Genomic DNA, 22466 nt, shown 5'->3' with positions numbered 1-22466 from the left:
CCTAAACAAGGCTAGAAATATCAGCAAGGCAGAGATGAACTTCTGAGTCTGTCACGTATTATGCAGGTTATCTCAATTCTAGTTCATAGTGAATAAATGGACCATGAAGTGGCCTGAGGATGGGATGTCCTACACAGGAGGATGCAATGTTTAATCAAGTGAAAACCTGTGGGCGAGAGAAGAAGACTCCTCAGCATGATGCGTTCTGAAAAATGTATCACCCCAGGGGGGCAGAGAACACATTCAAGATTGTGGAACTGAGGGTAAAAGAATGGGTGGGGGTGTGTATTGGGGTCAGTGAAGATATAATTTTAAATAACTTACATTTCAGACAAACATTTTGTTAGTTTGTGCATTTCTTATCTGCCAGCGAAAATAGTTTGAACTAATCTTTTAAGCGAACAAATGATTCACTTTCATTGTTTCTGTGTTTCAACTGCTTCTGTTTTTTTTTTTTTTTTTTTTTTTTTTTTTTTACAAATCATTTGAGTGAATGATTAAATGACTCACTCATGATTTACACAATGTTTATTTGTCGCCACTTACTGGAGTAAATATGCAATCTCCAGAAATGGCCCCTACACAAATGAGAGTGAATGAAATCAATAAATCAAAATACTCACCTCAATTTGGAAAGCCATGAACATGAAGAAGCAGAAAAGAAATCAGCTCAAATCAGTAGGGGCGCAATCCATGCAACTATCCAGTTACCCATGTTTCAACTTTAGAGTGCCCCCACTTAGGATCGATTTGCCACCCTCCTTTGTGTGGCACCATGCGTTGCATACATTGAATATATAGTTGTTTTTTTGCCTCTGCATCCTTTTGGACTGTATATCAGCACTCTTGAAACATTACTTGTCCAGTCATATTCAAGGACCGGAACTAACTGACGAATAAGATATTTGATGGTTTATATTCTGGATATCAAATGCAGATTGCAAACTCTATACCCAACAATACATAAAACCCCTAATACTCTGAAATTCTTTAATGATATAAATCAGAGCCCTAACCACAATAGACATCAAAGGGGACATGTCTGCCCAATATTCAGATTTGTAGTCGCCTGGTATGAGTTTTCAGTGGTTCATTCTTAAATTATTGCATTTGGTTTCTGGGCCATTCCTACAATTCATTGAAATAATGAAATAAGTCGATCCAGAGTGGTGAGAGTTCATCGGAGCCTTCTTGATGGCATTTTGGGCTCAAGTAAATGATGCAGCAGAAATGTTCTCTTGAAGTTGTGCTTCAAGATGTTCCTGCTGAAGTTATGCATGCTGTCATAATTGCACATCGATGATTTATAATGCATTTGTAAATTACTTATTAGTTGTTAATGAACCTCTTTATAAACCCTTAACAAAGGGAAAATGAATGCAATATGCTTTCAAAATATGATACAAAAGAGTATGAACTGTAGACATGAAAGACTATTTTATCAAACGTAATGATTACATTTTGCAATATGTCAATATTTAATTTTCCATTTCCAATGGATTTTACCATCAACTCCTTTCAAGATGTAGATTTGCAATTCTATTCTAATTCTACATGTCTGTCCAATATTCAGATTTTTAGTTGCCTGATATGGGTTTTCAGTGGTTCATTCTTAAATGATTGCATTTGGTTTCTGGGCCATTCCTACAATTCAGTGTTGGAGTCCCCAGGACAAGTTGTGGTATTTATATTGTTTAATTTCACCGATTACAATTTTAATAGGCATGGTAAAAAGAATAAAGACTATTGATAATGTTACACACTGCTGTGGGCCTAAAAGTCTCATTTTAAATAACTGAAATTATTTTCACTATGGAAGCCCATTGCTGCCACATTAAAAGAAATGGTGCTTTGGCAAATCAAAATCTAGCCTTTTAACACAAAGTTTCTGAACTTGATCAAACACTGAGACATGTAGCTTTTCCATTCATGTTTTGCGTCAAGACCTTGCTTTGATTTTGCATGTAGATATTGTCTCATCACATGGTGTAACACGGCTGAAGGTCACACGCGGCATCTGATGATGCACACCATACGTTCCGCGTATCCTCTCTCTCCTTCTCACTCTCTATCTATCTTTTTTTGGTTTTTTTATTTATCTCCCCTTACCTACGCGTCCTACCAGAATAGCGCTACACCGCCTTCCAGAGCAATCAAGTGGCACCAACTTCAAGAGGAGAACATCTCTGCTGCATCATTTTCTTGAGCCCAACATGCCATCGAGAAGGATCCGATGGACTCTCGCCACTCTGGGTCGACTTATTTCATTCGAACAGTAATAATATGACAGCCCAGAGGTACGCCTTTACCTTCAAGGGCATTTTACAAGGCTGAGAATGAGTTTCACGCTCCCTAAAAGCGATTCGACGACCTCCTTGCTGAGATCCTCCGCACCGAGTAGGAGAGCAGCTCCACATCCCGACCACAGAGGATCCCGTCGGACTCATCATCAGCGTTCAGCGGCAGCAGCGGCGTCATCTGGGGCAGAGACCGCTTTAGAAGAGTCGTTCTGGACGGCGGATTGCGATGCGAGCTCACGGAGACCCCTGTGTCACCCATCACTGGTCGCTAACCGGAACAGCGCGGAGAAGAGCCACCCACAACACTCCCACGGACGCGCTCTTTCTACGGCTCACAGTCAGGAGGACCTGTCTGAGCTTCCAGGTGCAAGGGAGCGCAAGACAGCCAGACGACACCACCACCATCATCATCATCACCATCATCATCACCACCACCACCGCCATCGGTCCACCCGGGACGACCTGCCCCAGGAGCCCCGACCCAAACACTCTCACGCCGCTCGCATGCCCAACAGAACTCAATCTTTCTCCGAGTGCAGGGACGAAACTGCTCTCTTTTTGGAGTCACCTCAACTGGACCGGAATCGACCGGGTTCGTCAACGAGCAGAGAGGCGTGTCCACCCTCCACCGCCTCGTCCTCACCGGTGCCCGCATCCTCCAGCCGCTCCTCCCGGAGATCAGGGCGCTCCAGCGCAGCATCCTCTGAAGCAGACTTCAACCTGCGCCCGTACCTCAGCTCAGTGTTTGGACAGGTAAGGCCTGAGTAGCCTACATGCGGGTAATACAACTTTACAAGTGGACTTGATTAGGTAAATGCCTGACGAAGGTCGTGTGACCGAAACGTTGCCATAAATACATTTTGTAATACTCTTTGCTAAGATAGCTAAGATAGTGTGCGGGATTTTTTCTTTTTTCTTGGCTTTGTGTCCTACACACTTGTCAATTACTTTTCAGGTTTGCGAGATCAGTTGTTCATTGATTGCAAGTGGACTTGATTAAAATAAACTCTAAACTATATTTACACAGTGCAACATCTTTTCTGGGTCCTTTAATTTGTGTTTAAGATGCCACAAGTGGGTAGGGCCTTCAAAGCCATTTTAAGTTCCTACATCGTTCTGGAAATGTTTTTAGTTCCCAGAACGTTTACAGTAAAGATCTGTAAAGAGATATTTGACCCAAAAATTTTAATTCTCTCATAATTTACTCACCTTCATGCCATCCCAGATGTGTATGACTTTCTTTCTTCTGCTGAACACAAATTAAGATTTTTAGAAGAATATTTCAGTTCTGTAGGTCCATACAATGCAAGTGAATGGTGACCAGAACTTTGAAGCTCCAAAAAGCACATAAAGGCAGCGTAAAAGTAATCCATACGACTCCAGTGGTTTAATATATGTCTTCTGAAGCGATGCAATTGCTTTGGGTGAGAAACAGACAAATATTTAAATCCTTTTTTTACTATAAATCTCCACTTTCACTTTCAGAATGTGAGAGTGAAAGTGGAGATTTAGTAAAAAGGACTTAAATACTGATCTGTTTCTCACAGCATATCGCTTCTGAAGACATCATATCGATTATGTTTATGCTGACTTTATTTGCTTTTTTGAGCTTCAAATATATGATCACTATTCACTTGCATTGTATGGACCTACAGAGTTGAGATATTCTTCTAAAAATCTTTGTGTTCTGCAGAAGAAAGAAACTCATACACATCTGGGATGGCATGAGGGTGAGTAAATGATGAGAGAATTATCATTTTTGGGTGAACTATCCCTTTACAGTTCTTTTTTGGTTAGCCAGTAAAGGGTTTAAATATATATACTATATACTATATATATATATATATATATATATATATATATATATATATATATATATATATATATATATATATATATATATTAAATCTAAAATAAAGATAAATATAAGTAAATCTTTAAAACAGGCTAAAATACTTTTTAAGTGGATGTTCTTTGTGAATTTTTATTAGGTTGTCACACAAAAACCTCCCTAACACATTCTGGGAAGGTTGTGGTTATAAAAAATAAAAAACATTCCCCCTTAAAAGAACTTCCCTAAAATGTTAGGAGTTGGTTCCCGAAAAACAAATAACCAAACAGAAAACATAAACTTTTGTTATGGGGACATAACGTATGTCTGTGTTTGCTGGGATGCACATACACAGTAGATTGACCTATATGATACTAATATGCAACAATAGCCTAGCTGTTTCTCATGCACCTGTTTATGCACATTTACAGTAATTGTGACATAGGATGCTTAATTAAGGAGCATGAAACAAGCAATATTATCTAAATGACGATCATTTATATTCATGATTTTTTCTCTTTTGATTGAATGCTTTTTGACAGTAAACAGCTGTTAGCTGACATTGATTAAATGCGTTCCTCTGAGGATTGGCTGTCTAGATTGTTGTGGTAGCCTGCTTTCATTACACGTATCACAGAACTTTGAAAATCAATTACATTAATAATAAAGGAGGTCTTGGCCAGAAGGAAGAGCTCTGAGAAAGCGGGTGTTCCTTTGTTAGTGAAGCTTTAGACACAGAGGTTGAATGGATGATGAATAGAACCTGTAAAATGTCTGTTTGTTAAATGCAAATCTTTTTAGGGAAATCCAAATCAAACAGATGCTGTGAATAATCAGTGTATTAATGATTAAAAGCTGTTGTGAGATCTGATGGCATTGCAACAATGGCTTTGACGCTGTGCTGTGGTTATGAAACCACACACATGCACAAACATATTTATTTTAAGCTATACCTGACAATTACAGAATGGGTATCAGTGAAGCTTTTAAATGGACATTTCACACTCGGTCAGAATCCATCTTGTTGAGTTAAAAGGTGGAAATGAACTGGAAGGTAAAGGAAAACACAGACCTGATCAGACCCTTTAATTGATATGGCATCAAGGTCAGAGCTATGCTCAGTGTAACAGTGAATATCACAAATAGAAAAAAATGCACTTGTTAGATTAAAGGGTAAACAACGAACCAGCGGCAAGTTAGAAAACATGAGCAAATCAGACCAATTATGAGATACACCTTCAAGGTCAGAGCTGTTCTTACTGTAACCATCCATAAATCTTTGTTTATATTGTATGATGCTCAGTGTAATGTACATTTGCTACAGTGAGTTTACCAGTCTTCTTACAGAAAGAAGACCCACCACAATTATTATGGGGTTTTCTATATTTTTGGGCATGTGGACTTTTCATCATTATTGCCTGTACTATCTCATGCATGTATAAACTGTTGGAGAATTTCACTGGCATTCTTTGGCACCTCATATTTACTTAAAAAAAAAAAAAAAAAAACCCTTCTGTTTGCAAGTATGTTGTTTAGGCTGCCAGCCTCAGACACTGTATGAATCAGTAATGCTGGAGTCTCTATGTCTCTCACTGTTTGTGTGCGTGTGTGTGTAAACACACAGTTTACCAGAAATGCAGTATAATAGGCTTCGGATCACAGGGGTGACACATTCTACATCCATCTATCTGAATTCTAAGCGCATGCCTTTGAGTGTTGAAATGAGAATGACAAAAATGTCCCTGGATGACAATGCCACTCTTTCCCTTCATAAATCTCTTTAATGTTAAACCAGATATGGTCTCCCCTTCCCTTTAGTGCTATTCTTAATCTCACTCTTTTTCTTTTCCGTATGTGTGTGTGTGTGTTTCATTCCTCCAATATGTTTTTATATCTATTGTCAAAATGCCCCTCCTCGTTTTTCTCTTAATGATGTTTTTTGAGGTCACTGTGACCTTGCTATGGTCTGCTGGGAGACCAAGAACCATATAGCAAAAGAGTGAGGGTGTGAAGGAGAGAGAGGGAAAATAAGTGAAAAGATGATTGTAAATAGAATAAAAACAAAAACAAAAATTATTCTAGTGTCAATATTGTAGGAAATATATAAATGTGATGATCAAATCACACTTTTTCAGACATAATCACACAGCACTTGCACATGCATAAAATGGCATTGTATGGATACTAGTTAAAGACATTATTTACTCACCCACATGTCATTCCAAATACATATGATGTTTTTTCCTTATGCGGAACAAAAAGAAAATATTTTCAAGTATATCGCGATTGTTGATTTCTATAAAATAGCAGTTGGTAGTGACTCACTTCAAAGCTTAACAAGCACCTAAAAGTGTCATAAAACTAGTCCATTTGACTTGTGCATCATATTCCAAGTCCTCTGAAGGCATATGATCACTTTGTATGATAAATACTGTAGACTGAAATTTAAGAAGATTTTAAGGTGAGTTCAGGTTTTAGTTTTCTTTCGCATTGATTTTGCTATTCTGTATAACTCTTAATGCTACTGTACCTCACTGAAGAGAAGAGCATTTTAAACACAATACACAAAAGCTTCTTCCGTTCCATTAATTTAATTGGACAAGTTGTGTTTTATGAGGGCTGATATTTAGTATCATAGCAATGGGACTGTTTGTACCTCACCGCTTGCTGCTTGTCAAACTTGCAACGGTTGATCCTGCTTTGGCTTTGTTTGGAACTATTGTTGTTTGCGGAAATAAATGTAGACTAACTAACTGCACATATTGTGTCTGAAATGTAAGTTACTTGATATAAACTTCTTGTTTAAAGAACTGTTGTATAAAAGCAATATCACTCTTGCAATCATGCTATTGAACTGAATTTCAGTCTTTAATTACATGAGTGTTCTGATGCTGATATTCAGTACAACAGCAGTCCTGCTCGTGAGATATTGCGTGTGTGCACTGCAAAAAATCATCACTATTATTTCTGAGTTTGTTGGATTTAATTTAACTAAATTAAATTATGTTAAAATCGTAAAAAAAAAATTAAGGCAACCAGCTTCAGGGCTTTTTTTAAAGGTGTCTCAACTTTTAGTTCATTAAAAACTAAAATTCTCTCATCATTTACTCACCCTCATGCCATCCCAGATGTTTATGACTTTCTTTCTTCTGCAGAACACAAAGTAAGATTTTTAGAAGAATATCTCAGCTCTGTTGGTCCGTACAATGCAAGTGAATGGTGACCAGAACTTTGAAAAAGTTTTTAAAAGTAATCCATACAAATCCAGTGGTTTAATCCATGTCTTCAGGACATGGATCAGTGTGGGTGAGAAACAGATCAATATTTAAGTCCTTTTTTACTAAATTTACTATAAGTTTATAGCAAAAAATGACTTAAATAATGATCTGTTTCTCACCCACACCTATATATAACTTATATATAATATAACTTCTGAAGATATAGATTTAACCACTGGAGTCACATGGATCACTTTTATGCTGCCTTTATGTGCATTTTGAAGCTTCAAAAGTTTGGTACCCATTCACTTGCATTGTATGGACCTACATAGAGATATTTTTTTCTAAAAATCTTTGATTGTGTTCTGCAGAAGAAAGTAAGTCATACACATCTGGGATGGGATGAGGGTGAGTAAATGATGAGAGAATTTTCATTTAAGGCCAAATTAGTTAAATTAAGTCCAAAAAATTCAGAAATAACAGTGATGTCTACATGTCTTCTAAAGTTCAACTAGCTTGCATTCATAAGTTTACCTGAGCATAAATATAGTGTTTTTCTCAGTGCCTGAAGTGGAAGAAAAAAAAAAGTGCAGGTACTCTTCTTGTTAGTATTAACGTTTTATTATTAAATTTGAAAAGTTATTATTATTTTCAAGGTCTGGGCATAAATTCCTTCTTAACATCTGGCTGAGGAACAATTATGACCTTACATTCTCAACTAACAAATAGGTTTTGATTAGCTTTACTTCGAAAATAAAAACATAAAAAGGGTTATTGTTTAGAAAGAACATTTAGATCTGCTAAAGTCTGTATCTTTGTCAATATCAACACACATAAGAGAACAATAACAATCTAATGTAGAACTGTCTTTTTACACAAAATAAATTTAGCCTAAAACTCAAAAAGAGCATTATGTCTGTATTTCCTTTTTTAAATTTGTATTATCCTCTCATTCAATGAGGGCAAAATTTGCCTTCTTTATCCTGCACACATTCATTTGCACACAGGAGCCAGATACTTGTGCAGATAATAATCATTAGAAACGGTGAACAAACTGATTGGATGATGTTCGGGATTGAGAATGATGTAGAACCAAACACTGTCAGGATTTATGCATAGGCAAGTTCAGTGAAAATTCACATAATCTTTTTACAAGCACTACAGAAAAGAATGGACAATAAAAGTAAAATTTCCTATGTATTTTCTTTGAAGGTTCGGTTTTCATCATCGTTTTGTCTCTTGTGATAAAAGGTTGTGCATATGAGCTGACATCACTTCTGTAACAGATTTTTTTTTAAGTCTGTAGTTTTGACGCAGCTAAGCAATTTGCATAAATACATTTGAGTGAATAAGACGTGATAAAATGTGCTCACCCAAAAGTTGCTGGTTCATGTTTTGGAGAAGAGTGAAACTGAGCTATGTCCAGACAAGCTTAAACACGCGTGCGCCTCCGAAACTGGACAACGGATAGCTTGACGTGCTGTTGTACGTGTTGAGTGTTGTTAAACTCACCACTGAGTTTTGGTCAGAGAGCGTTTGGATGTTTACCGTGATTTTATCAAAATCATTTGTAAGGTCAGATAAAAGTGATCGGCGGGCCGCACCAAATCACTGACTTACATTAAATTAAGACATTACATTGTACCGGCAGACTCTGAAAAGTAGTGGTACACAAGAAAAACTGCCTGTACTCTGTAGAGTAAATTATAGAAATGCAGGTACTGCGGACTGCTGCATACCACCCCACTTCAAGCACTGTTTTTCCTGGTTCAGAAAATTGGGTTTTTGGGACAAGATATTCTTTGTTAATATTTGTTTCTCCTTTCTCGTCTGTTTTTATGGCAAGCTTTCTCTGCTTGATAGATTCCTTAAAGTAACTCTCTTTTCCTGAGCCGTATCCTGTTACAGTAATGCATTCTAGAGGACCTTAATCAGTTGAATTATTTTGCCTACACACATTTTTGTTTGTGTACAGGTGTGAAAAGGTGTACGACTGAGAACTGTGAAAAACATTGTGTGATCATGTTGCATTGTGTGTGTTTGCGTGTGTGTGGAGCTTGTGTGTGTTGACAGGATGAGAGTTGACAGTTAAAAGTGGTTCGAGCTCTGAAGTTCAAAAGAGAGCTTGAATAAGGGATGGAGGGAAAGATAAAATTAAAGTATCAGAGGAAGTGAGGCAGTAAAGGGCATCTATTTTTCTCAAGATGAGTCATTGTGGGGAAAAAGAGAGGGGAAAATAAAGATGGATGGATTGTGACAGATACACAGATGCGTGTGTGTGTGTGTGTGTGTGTGTGTGTGTGTGTGTGTGTGTGTGAAAGAGAGAGAAAGAGAGAGAGAGAGAGATTCTTATAGAACAAAAACAGAGCCAGAAACAACATTTATCTGTGTGTCACAGACTAATATAAAACAGAAGGATCATTAATTGGCCTCTGTGTCCACTCTTTAAGTTTTGACACCATTTAAGCTTGTATGCATCTATGGCTATGACATTTCTAAAAGGTTTATGTAAGGCGTTCAGTGGAAAGGAGGAGGTGAGAACTGGCTTGACAACTTAAATAATAGTTTAATAATAAACTTAACCAAAAACACACAACCAAAACACACAGTACAGCTGCCTGTAATTCTCTCTCTCTCTCGAACTGTCGTCCCCGGCCGCCCCTATCCCTCGTGCACCCCATCAGGCTGACTGGGGACCGGGCGTGTGTCATTCCAGCCCGGCCCCGCCCTCCTCGGCTCTACAGTTTATAAATATTTTTATGCTCACAATAAAGCAATAGGAGCCTGCTGATAGTAACCCGAAATAATAATCTTTTTGAACTCTGCTGAAAAAACCCTTACAGAAAAACTTTAATGTACATGCGGTACCGTGGTGGTATCCGATATTTGGCATTTGGTGTATAATAATCATTACCATATTGTACCACTGTATTTGCATGGCACTTCAAAGTACTTCAGGGAATACCATGGTAAGAACACTGTGGTACTTGTCTATAAAACCATAGTGTATTACCATGGTACACTTGTCCAAAATACCATGGCAATTTAATGGTACTATTTGTTAGCAGTTCTTTAAGTGGTAAGAGTTGTGTGTGTGTGTGTGTGTGTGTGTGTGTGTGTGTGGTATATTTAGCTGTCTGTATAAATGATTGTTTGGATTAGAGACCAGGCCTCCAGCTGTGAGAATGGTAATATGTATGTCTGAATGAGACTCACTCTCCTCCCAATCTCTTAAACAAACACAAACACACACACACACACACACACACACACACACATACACATGCACACACACACACACACACACACACACACACACACACACACACACACACACACACACAGAGAGAGAGAGAGAGAGAGAGAGAGAGAGGTTTGAGTTTTGGCAGATCTTATTTCTAATTTATACACTCCTCTCCATTTGCAGAGCTTTATCTTTCTATTGTTAAATTATATTATAATTCATTTATCATCTGCCCCTATATGGCAACAGGAGATTTCTATGGAAATGAAGCACCCCAGACTGGCCCAATTCCCAACATACAGTCATTTCAAGAAAAAAGGCCTACATAACATTTAGGACGTCTAAACACATATGAACTATTACGTTTACCCTGTTGACTGAGGGAAAATAAGGGATGTTTTATTGGATTTTGTTATGGTTTCTCCAAAATGTGAGACCTGAGCACATCTTGTCCCCAGTTTTTCCTAGCTATGTTTGCTACCCAATTTCGCTGACTGACCTAGATTTAGCTGTAATTATTAATCAGAGAAAGTCCAGTGTGTTATGTGTACTATCTGGGCATACGGTCTTTGAATGAATTGAAGGTTTCAGGATACATTTTTGAATACTCTGAATGCCTCTAAAAGCAAACTAACAAGCCGCAATGACTTCGGATGCCTAGAAACCACATTCTGCACTAAAAGCAAAGAATATTAATGAATTTACATTTTGATATGTGTCCTAGTTATTTTTATGTGCGTCTTGGTTCTCATAAATTTCCGGAATAACACATGAAAAGGCTCTAATGCGCCTCATGCCTAACAACACCTTTTAGCTTTGACGACTGTATATTCACAATATATTTTCCAAAATGGTTATAAGGTACCTCTTATACCTTGTTGCTTAAATATGTATAGACACTTTCACATTACAAAAGGATACTTTCAGTCAATTATCTGAGAATTTGCAAAGCGTCTAGATTTTGATAATCACCTTATCTATTATTTCGCACAGACTGATGATCACACTGTGAATTCGGTGACAAGAGGTTGAAAGATCTGCTATTGAAATCGTTCTGTGCTTACCGAAATTCTAACCACTGCCCCTAGTGGATGAAGTTGGAAGTGTTGTTGAGGTGAAATGTCCACTGGGTGCCGCCAAAGATTAGTTGTATTGTTTGTATTTTTATCATGTAATACAGGCAACAGGAATGATCATTTTATTAACCCTACTCACTAACCCAAACCCCAACCCTACACGTAACCATCAGTGGAGTAAAAATTTAATTTTAGAGCAAAAATGCAACCTTTGTATAGCGCTTACTATTTTTTATGTGAACGTGATTACTTCCTGGTTTCCAGAGGACCAGAACCCATATGAAGTGAAGTAGCACCACAGGGAAAAATGTATGATGGAGGATGGTTCTTGTCAGTAATTATGCAGTATGGTGTCGAACATTCGTTAGCGGCATGTTGATTTTCTGTGCAATGATATTGCTTTCGCAATGCAAAGTCTAAGAAATTCAAATATCTTTGTAGTTTTTCTTTCTCACATCTATGGGCTGTGTTTTTGAATAAACCATATTTTTTTACCTGTTTATCACCAAATCACAATAACTTCCCTTTGAAAATTTGCAGGATTTTAGGTATATTGTGTATTACACAGTCAGGCAGGCACAGTAGCTGAATGATATTTTTCCCCAATTCTGTTAATACAGTTTATGTCTTTTTCTCTGTGTCTGTTATTCTCTCTCTCTCTCTCTCTCTCTCTCTCTCTCTCTCCCTCTCTCTGTATCTCTCTCTGTATCTACAGTATCTCACTCTCTCTTTCCCTTCTTCTCTGTTTACAGTTGCTGTAAGAGTGTATAGATCTGAAGAGCAAGTCTACACAATGTGTTCAGTAAACTGTTATGACGAATGAATGGAAAATGTTGGCTGGATGGCTTATTTTTATTAATGGGAATGCTTTCCTTCTCAATCTGTCTCACTCACGCACACACACGCAAATTCACACATACACACATTCACCACCCTGTGACATTCACAACACATATGGCTGTGCTTGAATGGGCAAAACAAAAAACATAGAATTATCTGTCTTAAAGTACATTGTAAAAAAAGGAAGAAAATGATCACAATTTCCAATTTTGGCAGAACAGGTTTCAGCTGGTGACATTTAATTTTCTTGGTTATACAGTTGCACATTTCTAATGATATTTCAATTATAACGCCCCCTATTGGCAAAATTAGATGAAATTCGAAATGTTCTCAAATGGTCATCTTTTTTATTATGTACCAAGTTTCATTAAGATTGGACTTTCCGTTCAGAAGATTTAAGTCGATTAGTCAATACGGGCCATGCCTGAAAATTTATTTGGCTTTTATTTCTAGAGGGACTCGTGAGCTGTGGCTTTGTGGTTGGTGTAGCTGCTCTGAAATCCTAAACAGTGATGCTAAAATGGGAGACTCAGGTTTGAGTCCAACCCAGGCCATGTTCCTGTCCAGCTTCCTGTCCTCTCTCAACTATGTTTGTCAATAATAAATTAGTTGTAAAAAAACGAAAAGAAAAAGGTGGATTCTTTAAATTGAAAACCATGTGACCATTAGCCTACCTATGGAATCACTCAGGGAATTTTGACTGGTAATATGGTTCAATACAAGCATAAATGTAAATGTTCTTATTAGGGGCCGTTTACTTCTAACAAGTTTTTGCATTTGTTAATGCTTTTGTTTTCATTGTTTTCCTATGTAAACAACCTAGAGGGATGGCTTTGACCATTCAGCTTCGACGACTTCAGCTTCTAAATTAGAGTGTCGCATTTTATAGATGCCATGTCAAGTTAAAAAGAACTTTTATAACAAACTTTTAAAAACAGGTCTCAAGACACCTGCGTTCTGTTCTATTCGTGCCGCTAAGTCTAGCATTTTAGCACAATGACCCGTTTTAAGTGAAGGCCCCCCAACAGCCCCCCTAATGGCAGATGAATGTTATTTAGCTTGCCTGAGTAGTGTTTGAGCTTTGGGATCATTTCACTAAGATTTGTGTCTCTGCACGTACGGTTTCAGATGCACAGACACTTTTAGGGAAGAACCACCACCTTCTGTGTTTGAACCCATAACAAGTAATATTTCCTGAGTCCATGTGTTTGTATTATCTTAAATCAGGCCCACACGCCTGCAGAACTTTACAGAAAAATCTGTAAAGATATTTTGATGGAGATATGATATAAAATATCCATATAATGCAGGTCAATGGGGTCCAAAACTTCCAAGCTCCATAAAAGACATAAAAGCATTATAAAGGTAATCCATACGACTCGAGTGGTTTAATCCATGTCTTTGGAAGCGTGTACAGCGCACCGCCCATGCGTCAAGCGCAAGGAAGTGTAACCAAGCTTTAAATCATGTTCGCCTAGGACACTGCAGATGGCAAGATTTATAGTTAAAAAGAAAAAAAAACATTTTGATCTGTTCTCACCCAAAACCGATCGTATCGCTTCGGAAGATATGGATTAAACCACATTAGTCATATGGATTACCTTTATCCTGCCTTTATGTCTTTTTAGCAGCCTGGAATCCCATGAACTTGAATTTTATGGATATAAACACATTATGCATCAATGAAAATATTTTAGTTTGTTTTCCACTGAATAAAGAAAGACTCCGGTGTCATTCACCCTCAGCAGTGTCTGTCAGCTTTACACAATACAGAGTGTCTGTCATCTTTAAACAACATTGGCAAGAGCTTGTAAAAGAGTGTCTGTAAAAGTGTTAAAGTGTACAGCTGTAAATGTTTTGACACGGACAACCTTTTAAATAATTTTCTAGTTTCATAGCACATCTCCGTTAGCATGGAGCCAGCAACCCCAAGGTCATGAGTTTGATTCCTAGGGAACAAACATACTGCTAAAATGTATACCTGCACTGTATGCACTGTAAATTGCCTTTAAGCATCTGCCAAATGAATAAAGGCAATGAGCAAGCTCAAATAAAGACATACATTATAAAAAAATAATAATAAATAAAAAACAAAACACACACCATTCATGCACATTGTGATGCTGTAAACAGGTAAATATTGTCCACAACAAACTTGGTTAGTGATGCATGTAGAATCAGCAGACAATAAAAGAGATTTATAGAAAATAAAAAATGAGTAATGGGTTTAACCTTTTCAAATTTTCACACTCAAATTTCAAAGCTCACCATGTATACTGTGGTGCCAATATAGCCAAAAATTGGTCTCATTTTAATTAAAATAATAAAAATTTAAAAAAAGACTCCAATCATACATATAAAATATTTTATTTGTTTACACTCTTATGAATAATATAATTTTTAAAAAATATATATTTTTTTTTTGTTGTTGTCCTAACTTTGTAAGCATGTAATTCTGGTTCTGTTCACTCATATTTCTGCAAAAAGTCTTATTTATTCAACTAGATAGCAGAAAGTACTAGAATTTGTTTTCCTCTATCACTTTCCATCACAAAAAGCAGATCTGAATGTAGGTGGCGCTCTAACACATTTAAGCCCTCACAGATGTGTTTGTTCATAGACATTCAGTCTAATTTTCAGTTCATGCAACACCCCCAATGTTTCAGTGAATATCTTGGCCTCTGAGTGGGATTGAAGCTCAATCTAGGTGTCATTAGAAATCTGAGATCCTCCCCTTTGATGTCTAACATTTTATAATCAATAGTAGATAACATATATTTCAGATGATTTATTTAGCATTCTTTTCCTGCTGGACCGCATATATTGTTCTGGACATCTAAGATATAACACTGGAAGCAAGCTCACAGAGAAGTAAAAAATGGCTAATTTTTTAGAAAACTGCATAAGGTCAAATCAGATATAAAGTTTTTAGCAATTTGGGGCTTACAGCAGCATTGATCGGCACATAAAAGAGATGTTTGTATTTGATGTCTTACAGAAATCATATTTCACTTTGTGATTCTTTTGAAAATCTTTCTAACTGTGGTATTAAGGCAACAAAATAATCTATACAGTCACATTCCTGAGAATGTGAGCTTTCATTTGATATATGATTTGTCTGTTTAAAAATATATTTTTCTACCCCATTACCTCTAGGGGGCGCTTATTTGCGACACAAATGTTTTCAGGCCTTATTTTGTATGGTTATCTATGAAAAGTTCAGATTCTTTCAAATGACGCCACATATGCCTGACTTATGTATTTGGAGACTTTAACATTTTAAGCATAAACTTTTCTGTGCCATTGCACCCCCTTTTGGACCCGCCAGTGGGTTCGCAGAGTTGAAGAGGTTTTAATAAATACATTAACACATTAAAAGATTTTAGTGAAACTAGCTCTGCTTACTTGCAAGGTCACAGAATGAGTATATAATGTGACAGATTTTTATATTGTCTAGAGAGATATATGGCTGTGAAAACCAAACTTAATTTTCACACATTCAGTGTATGTGTGACTTTGCCCTGGAATGTTTGATGTTGCTTGCATAAGTAATTTCGCTTTTCTTGTCCGCATGTTAAAGCGTAGGTGTATGTATTTACATCACATAAATCTCGACTTCTTTGTTTTGGTGAAAAAATGTAGGTCGCATGTTGTTGCATGTGTGTTAAATGTCATGATCTTACGTCAGGAATGACTGTGTGTTTACTCTCTTTTCTTCCCCCATGGTTAACGCTACAGCTTCTGTTCTCCATCTTTCTCCCTCTCTTTCCTCTATCGCCTTTAAAGGTTGTCACTGTTAGGTGAGGAGATGGGGGGGTTGGTTTTTCTACGTCTCAAGCATGTTGCCAGGATTTGTTCAGTTTGGCTGTGACGCTGGAGAAATGCCATTGCCACGTGACCATGTGACCTCTTTTTAACACACTGTTGCTCTTTCTTGCCACTATAAAACAAGTTCACAGCTTGTATGTCTTTGAACAACAATGGGCACACTGATTAATCAAGGTTTTCTGGTAATGGAACCATCTCCTGAAGAACTTGATTGCCTGGATGACCATTTTATTGTGAGGGACTGATGTTTTCCTTTTGGGGGGTCATTATTCCTTTAATGTTTTACATTTACTGATGTTTTGATATTTTCTTTCTCTATTGCCTTTTGTTGTAACAGAATCGAGAGTTGAGACCAGAGGAGATCGATGGTAAGTTTTCTGCTCTATACTTTTTCATTAGCACCCCTTATTGTGAGATGACTCAAAGTGCGTAGCTTGAAGAATTTGAGCTATTTTAACTCTTTTAAACCTGCATAAACTAAATTACTACCATTGTTTTCTATAATAGCCATTTGTAAAATTCCGTTCTTTTTTGTAACTGACATGAATTCTACTAGAATTGTGCTATTTCTTTTCTAAGCGATCAGACTTGCAATTTTCAGATGATAAAAGGGCCGGAAAAATCCCATATACTTATGAGGTGGTGGCAAGAGTGGTGGTGGTGTAGTGGACTAAAGCACTGAACTGGTAAGCAAAAGGTTGTTGGTTCAATCCCCACAGCCACCACCATTGTGTCCTTGAGCAAGGCACTTAACTCCAGGTTGTTCCAGGGGGATTGTCCCTGTAATCAGGGCACTGTAAGTTGCTTTGGATAAAAGTGTCTGCTAAATGCTAAACATGGGACTTGATTTTTCTTAAACCTCATAGTGCAATTTTTCCTGTTTTTTACTACTATGCATTAAAATGCAGGTCATGTGTTTTGTTTGTCTTGATGACTGAAGAGTTGCGAGAAGCGTTTAAGGAGTTTGATAAAGATAAAGATGGATTTATCGGTTGTAAGGACCTGGGGAATTGCATGAGAACCATGGGCTACATGCCCACTGAGATGGAACTAATCGAACTGAGCCAACAAATCAACATGAATTGTAAGTTTCTGTGTGTGCAAAATTCACATATAACAAGTCATGTCTTTTCATTTTGAAATATTACTTACAATCTCTATTTTACTATCAGTAGGTGGCCATGTGGATTTTGAGGACTTTGTAGGGTTAATGGGACCTAAACTACTTGCTGAGACAGCAGACATGATTGGCATAAAAGAGCTCAGAAATGCCTTTAAAGAGGTTAGTAGAGAGGGAGAAAGAATACAATCATTCATGTGCAAGCATATAAATGCAGTGGGGACCAAAAGTCTGAGGCCACATTGAAAATCTGGAATTGAAAATCTAATTTAAACCTGGAAATCAAAGAAACATTAAATGTAAAATGAATAAGAAATGTTAAAGATATTTAAGATTCTGCACTAAGATCACTTATTAGTCAAATAAGCACATTTGTGACATTGACCATGTTAATTACTTTGTACAAAGCACACATTTTCTTTGCTGACATTGAAGCACACAAGTTGTTCTTGGAACATTCTCAGATCATGCTTGGAACACATGGATCATTAGGTTTTGCACAAACTCTACAATTTCAAACAACACTTGAGTGCATGGTGTCATTAGCAAAAGGTGTCCTATCAAATACTAACAAAATCTAAAATTGATTTTCATTTTTCAATAATTCAACTTTCTCTCAAATTGGCAGGCTGATAATATAATTCATAATAAAAAAATATTATATTATATCGGCATACTAAATTATACATTATATTTGTCAAGGATTGCAGAGAATGACAGAGGCTCAGGACCCAAACGCAGAGCTAAAAATTAAGGAATTTATTAATACAAACAAAAGGGCAGAAATCAAACCAGAACTGCAACAAAGAGGGAAAAATGTATCCAGGCTGGGGCAGAGGGTAACAGGGAATAACTGGAACGACCGGACTGGAAATGGGAACAGGGAATAACAAGAACACGGACCAACACACCAACCAACAGACCAACTGGAAACATAAGCACACAAGACAAACTGGCACTGGACAGCAAACTAGAGGAGACTAAATAGGGAGAGAAATCAACAGGTTAACAAGACAGGGCAGGTGTATAATAAACTAATAATGGGCAAACAAGGAGGTGGGGTATGATGTAAGACAGAGACACAGAAACAAAACAAAGCCACTTACTATCACAAGACAACAAAACACCCGAATAGCATGAGCGCACATCGCCAAGACAATAAGGCAATATACGCCCATGCCAACCGACAAACAAGACGAGAGAATGTGTAGCAACACCAAACAAAGCGATGCCACGCATTCTCACACAAAACGAAACCTGAGCGTACATTGCAAGGCAAACGCCATGACGCACTCAACAGGCGACAAAAACAAGACACACACACCCGGCACCTTAGACCGAAGTGACTGAACCTCAGCACAACCTAAAGACAGCTTGCGACCCGGGCACGCAGCGCAAAGCGAGCGCAACACGCGTCTGCTGTCGCGAGAGACAGACACAGATTATTGATGTGAGTGCATGCTACCAAGATGATAAACGCAATGCACTCACACCAATACATGACATGGAACATGAGTGTCCGGATCCCGACAACAAAACCGAACCAGACAGAAGGGTCAGGATCCAGACACCATGCTCCAGACATGAAACAAGACATACCAAAAAGCACACGGCGGGAAATCACAACCGGACCTGTGCGCTCACACAGCACACGAAACACAAGACAGACATGGGATGATGATGCCACGGTCCTATCAGACATAAACCCAGACTGACAGAGTGACAGGACCATGACAATATTAATTAATAATAATGATGATAATAATAATAATTAATAATAATTGTATTATTCTATATATACTAATAATATGTTATTAGATAAATAAAAAAAATAATATATGAATTAATTAATAATCATGTATATTATTATTATTATTATTATTATATTAAAAATTAATTAGAAAAATTCAAAATTGAAGCATTTTTATTTTTGGACCCCAAGCAGTGTCAGTTGTATCTGATTACAAAGTAATTAGTTACTGTAATCAAATTACTTTTTAGTCAAAAAGTAGCTTAACACATTACATTTTAAATTCTTGTAATCAGATTACTGACTTTCAATTAAAGTAATTACTTTTTAGTACATTACATCCACTAAAGTAATTTGTATAATACATTTGAAATATGAATTCATATGTACTGTACGTCTGTTAGCGTTTCTGTGACAGCTGAAGTGTGTGCGACAATGAATGAGGAGGAAATATAGACATTCTGAATGAGTGGAAAACCAAAAGCTTTTCTAGGAAAAGTGATTTAAAAAGTAACTTATAGTAAAATAATTAGTAACGTGACTAGTTTTTAGATGATGTAATCTGTAAAGTAATCTGACTACATTTTAGAGACGTAATTAGTCATTTGTAGTGGATTACTTATTTTGAGTAACTTACCCAACACTGACCCCATGGTATACAGAGATAAACATATCTGTTTTCTTTGTGTCTCTGTCAGTTTGATACAAATGGAGATGGTGAAATAAGCACAGGCGAGCTCAGAGAAGCTATGAGGAAGCTGCTGGGACAACAGGTGAGTGTTTTTGGTGCACCTGTGTGGATGTTCTTAAATCACCTGTCTTTAACACATTATTGTATTTGTTAGGTTGGTCATCGAGACCTAGAGGACATACTGAGAGACATTGACCTGAATGGAGATGGCCGAGTAGACTTTGAAGGTAAGAATCACAATAACACCATGTATGAATATGTATATATATAAACAATGGATGTATAGCAACCCTTTATGTGATATGATGTTCAAGTTTAAAGTTCAAGTCTGTATTTTTTATCTCTGTCCTTTTTAGAGTTTGTGCGTATGGTCTCCCGTTGAAAGGATGGTTTTTATATGGTGTCTCCAATGCAAGAAAGTGAGATGCTGTACTGCTTCCTGCTGGTCAAAGCAGACAGAGTATTAGACTACTGCAAGAAAAGCCTTGCTGAGCCAGTGTTTTACAGTTTAGAAACTGACAACTGGACTTTTTTAGGAGGAAATAAACTGATGACCACACATGCATGTACACATAAATAACAATACACATATTACCTATTGATACTGTAGCCAAGTGTCTCTGCACTTTCAACCATGCAAGACCAAACAATATATGTTTTTTACAAGCACATTTGAATGAGGGTACCAATGTTTAATGATGGCAATATCACATTATGTGTTGTCCCTGTGTGTCTCTGTGTGATAAATTAGGTGAAGAGTGTTTTTAAAGCCTCTCTCTGTGTGTGTGTGTGTGTGTGTGTGTGTGTGTGTGTGTGTGTGTGTGTGTGTGTGTGTGTATGTACAGTTGGCATGTTGAATGCATTGACTTTGTGATAATATGTTATACACAACATGAGTCATGGTCAACTACTCCACTGTGAGACAGAAATTCCAGTTTTGACTATATATGAATTATTTGAAAGTTTTTGTTTCTAAAATCACAGTGTTTGCCTTTAAAACAAACATATACCACTGTGCAGCATAGTTAAAGGAATATCCTGGGTTTAATATGAGTTTAGCTTGTGTTAGTCGACAGCATTTGTTGTATAATGTTGATTACCACAAAACATAATTTCATCTTGTTCCTCCTTTTCTTTAAATAAAGCAAAAATCAAGGTTACTGTGAGGCACTTACAATGGATTCCAATTTTTTTAAGTGTTTAAAGGCAGAAATGTGAAGCTTATAATTTTATAAAAGCACTTACATGAATTCTTCTGATAAAACTCATGTATTATTTGAGCTGTAACGTTGTTTAAATTGTCATTTTAGGGTTTGTTGATATTACATCTTCATGGCAACAAAGTTGTTATATTGGCTAACTTTACACAGAAAATATTAGTTAGTGATTTTACACTAAAATCATGTTAACACACATATTGTTTATGTCTAAACTTTTGAAGCAGTGAGTATTTTAACATTAACGGATTGGCCACATTCACTTCCATTTCACAAATGCTGTCTGCTGAGCGTGACTTGTATTGAACCCAGAATTCCTTTAAGGTTCACTTACAGTAAAAGATGAAAACAGAACAAAATTTTGGAAAGAAAAAACTTTATAGTTTAGAAACTACTGTTGCTAGGTAAATGTTTGGCCTCTATGGATTTTAAGATATTTTAACACATTAACTGAGGGGTTTCTAAGTTTAGAAATGATAGCTAATGCTTTGATCAGATTCACTATTTTTAGTTGTCATGACATACTTATCAGGCAACTAATTTCAAGAGCAGTCACAGTCCTAATCTGCATAGGCCTGCCCTGTCTGCATCAAAGACAAAGTGTCCAGATATGATACAAACTGACAAAATAACTACATGCTTGATAAACAGAGAGCGAAGATTTATTTATTTCAATTGAGCGTCTTTATGCCTGTTTGTGTGACCAATGTTGTACATTTTGTAGAATATTGTCTTAAATTGTAATCTGATCAGACATCTTGCATGCCAAAAAAAGAGCTTTATAAGTAATATGGTGGTTTTAATACATTGTAACAAATGAAGCAAATAAAATATGGTGTCTAGCAATAGTATATTTTTCATCAGTAGATTTTGTGTAAGTTTCATTACTTCAGGCTTTGTCAGTTTTTTATGTTGCTGTTTATTAGGCATACTTTACAAAAGGTTTGCTTACACATCCTCTTAAAGAATTTCTATTTATATACACAAGGAGCAACAATTTTTCTTGTGTCTGCTCAGCTGTTCTCCAAATCATTCAGCAACGCGCATCACTTTCCCAGCGGCTGGAACAGACTGTTCGTGTTGTCATGGCAACGGGCTTTTTCCTTCGGACCAATACGGGATATTCTGGATGCAGAACGACAGGCCTAAAAATGCTGCCACCCTGTGCTAAAAAGAGGCTACATATATCTATATACAGTGTACATATATCACTACAGCTGTGAGGAGTGCAAGATATATATTTATAATATGATGTCATATAAATAAACAAATAAAATATAATAAAGGATAATATAATACAATTCAATATAGTATAAAATAATAATAATAATAATAATAATAATAATAATAA

At 36.9% G+C, this 22466-nt stretch overlaps 1 protein-coding gene across 3 annotated transcripts; it reads left to right on the top strand.

The window, feature by feature from the left end:
- The first annotated feature begins 1381 nt into the window (after positions 1–1381).
- Positions 1382–21993, top strand: LOC127415219 (calcium-binding protein 1-like). 3 transcript variants are annotated; one of them, XM_051653870.1, is made up of 7 exons: positions 1382–3053; positions 16675–16705; positions 17278–17421; positions 17513–17619; positions 19906–19980; positions 20053–20125; positions 20255–21993. In XM_051653870.1, the coding sequence occupies exons 1-7, from the start codon at positions 2337–2339 to the stop codon at positions 20278–20280; spliced, it is 1173 nt and encodes a 390-aa protein (XP_051509830.1). In that variant the 5' UTR covers positions 1382–2336; the 3' UTR covers positions 20281–21993. The 3 variants fall into 3 exon arrangements, with proteins under 3 accessions (XP_051509830.1, XP_051509829.1, XP_051509831.1); XM_051653869.1 differs by having other exon boundaries at positions 1890–3053; positions 17510–17619; positions 20255–21992; XM_051653871.1 differs by lacking the exon at positions 1382–3053 and adding an exon at positions 16323–16570 and having other exon boundaries at positions 17510–17619; positions 20255–21988.
- The last annotated feature ends 473 nt before the right edge of the window (positions 21994–22466 follow it).

Source organism: Myxocyprinus asiaticus, chromosome 24, assembly GCF_019703515.2.
Source record: "Myxocyprinus asiaticus isolate MX2 ecotype Aquarium Trade chromosome 24, UBuf_Myxa_2, whole genome shotgun sequence".
NCBI classification, from domain to species: Eukaryota; Metazoa; Chordata; class Actinopteri; order Cypriniformes; family Catostomidae; genus Myxocyprinus; species Myxocyprinus asiaticus.
Note: the sequence above shows the minus strand (reverse complement) of the source record. Positions and strands in the feature narration are given on the sequence as shown.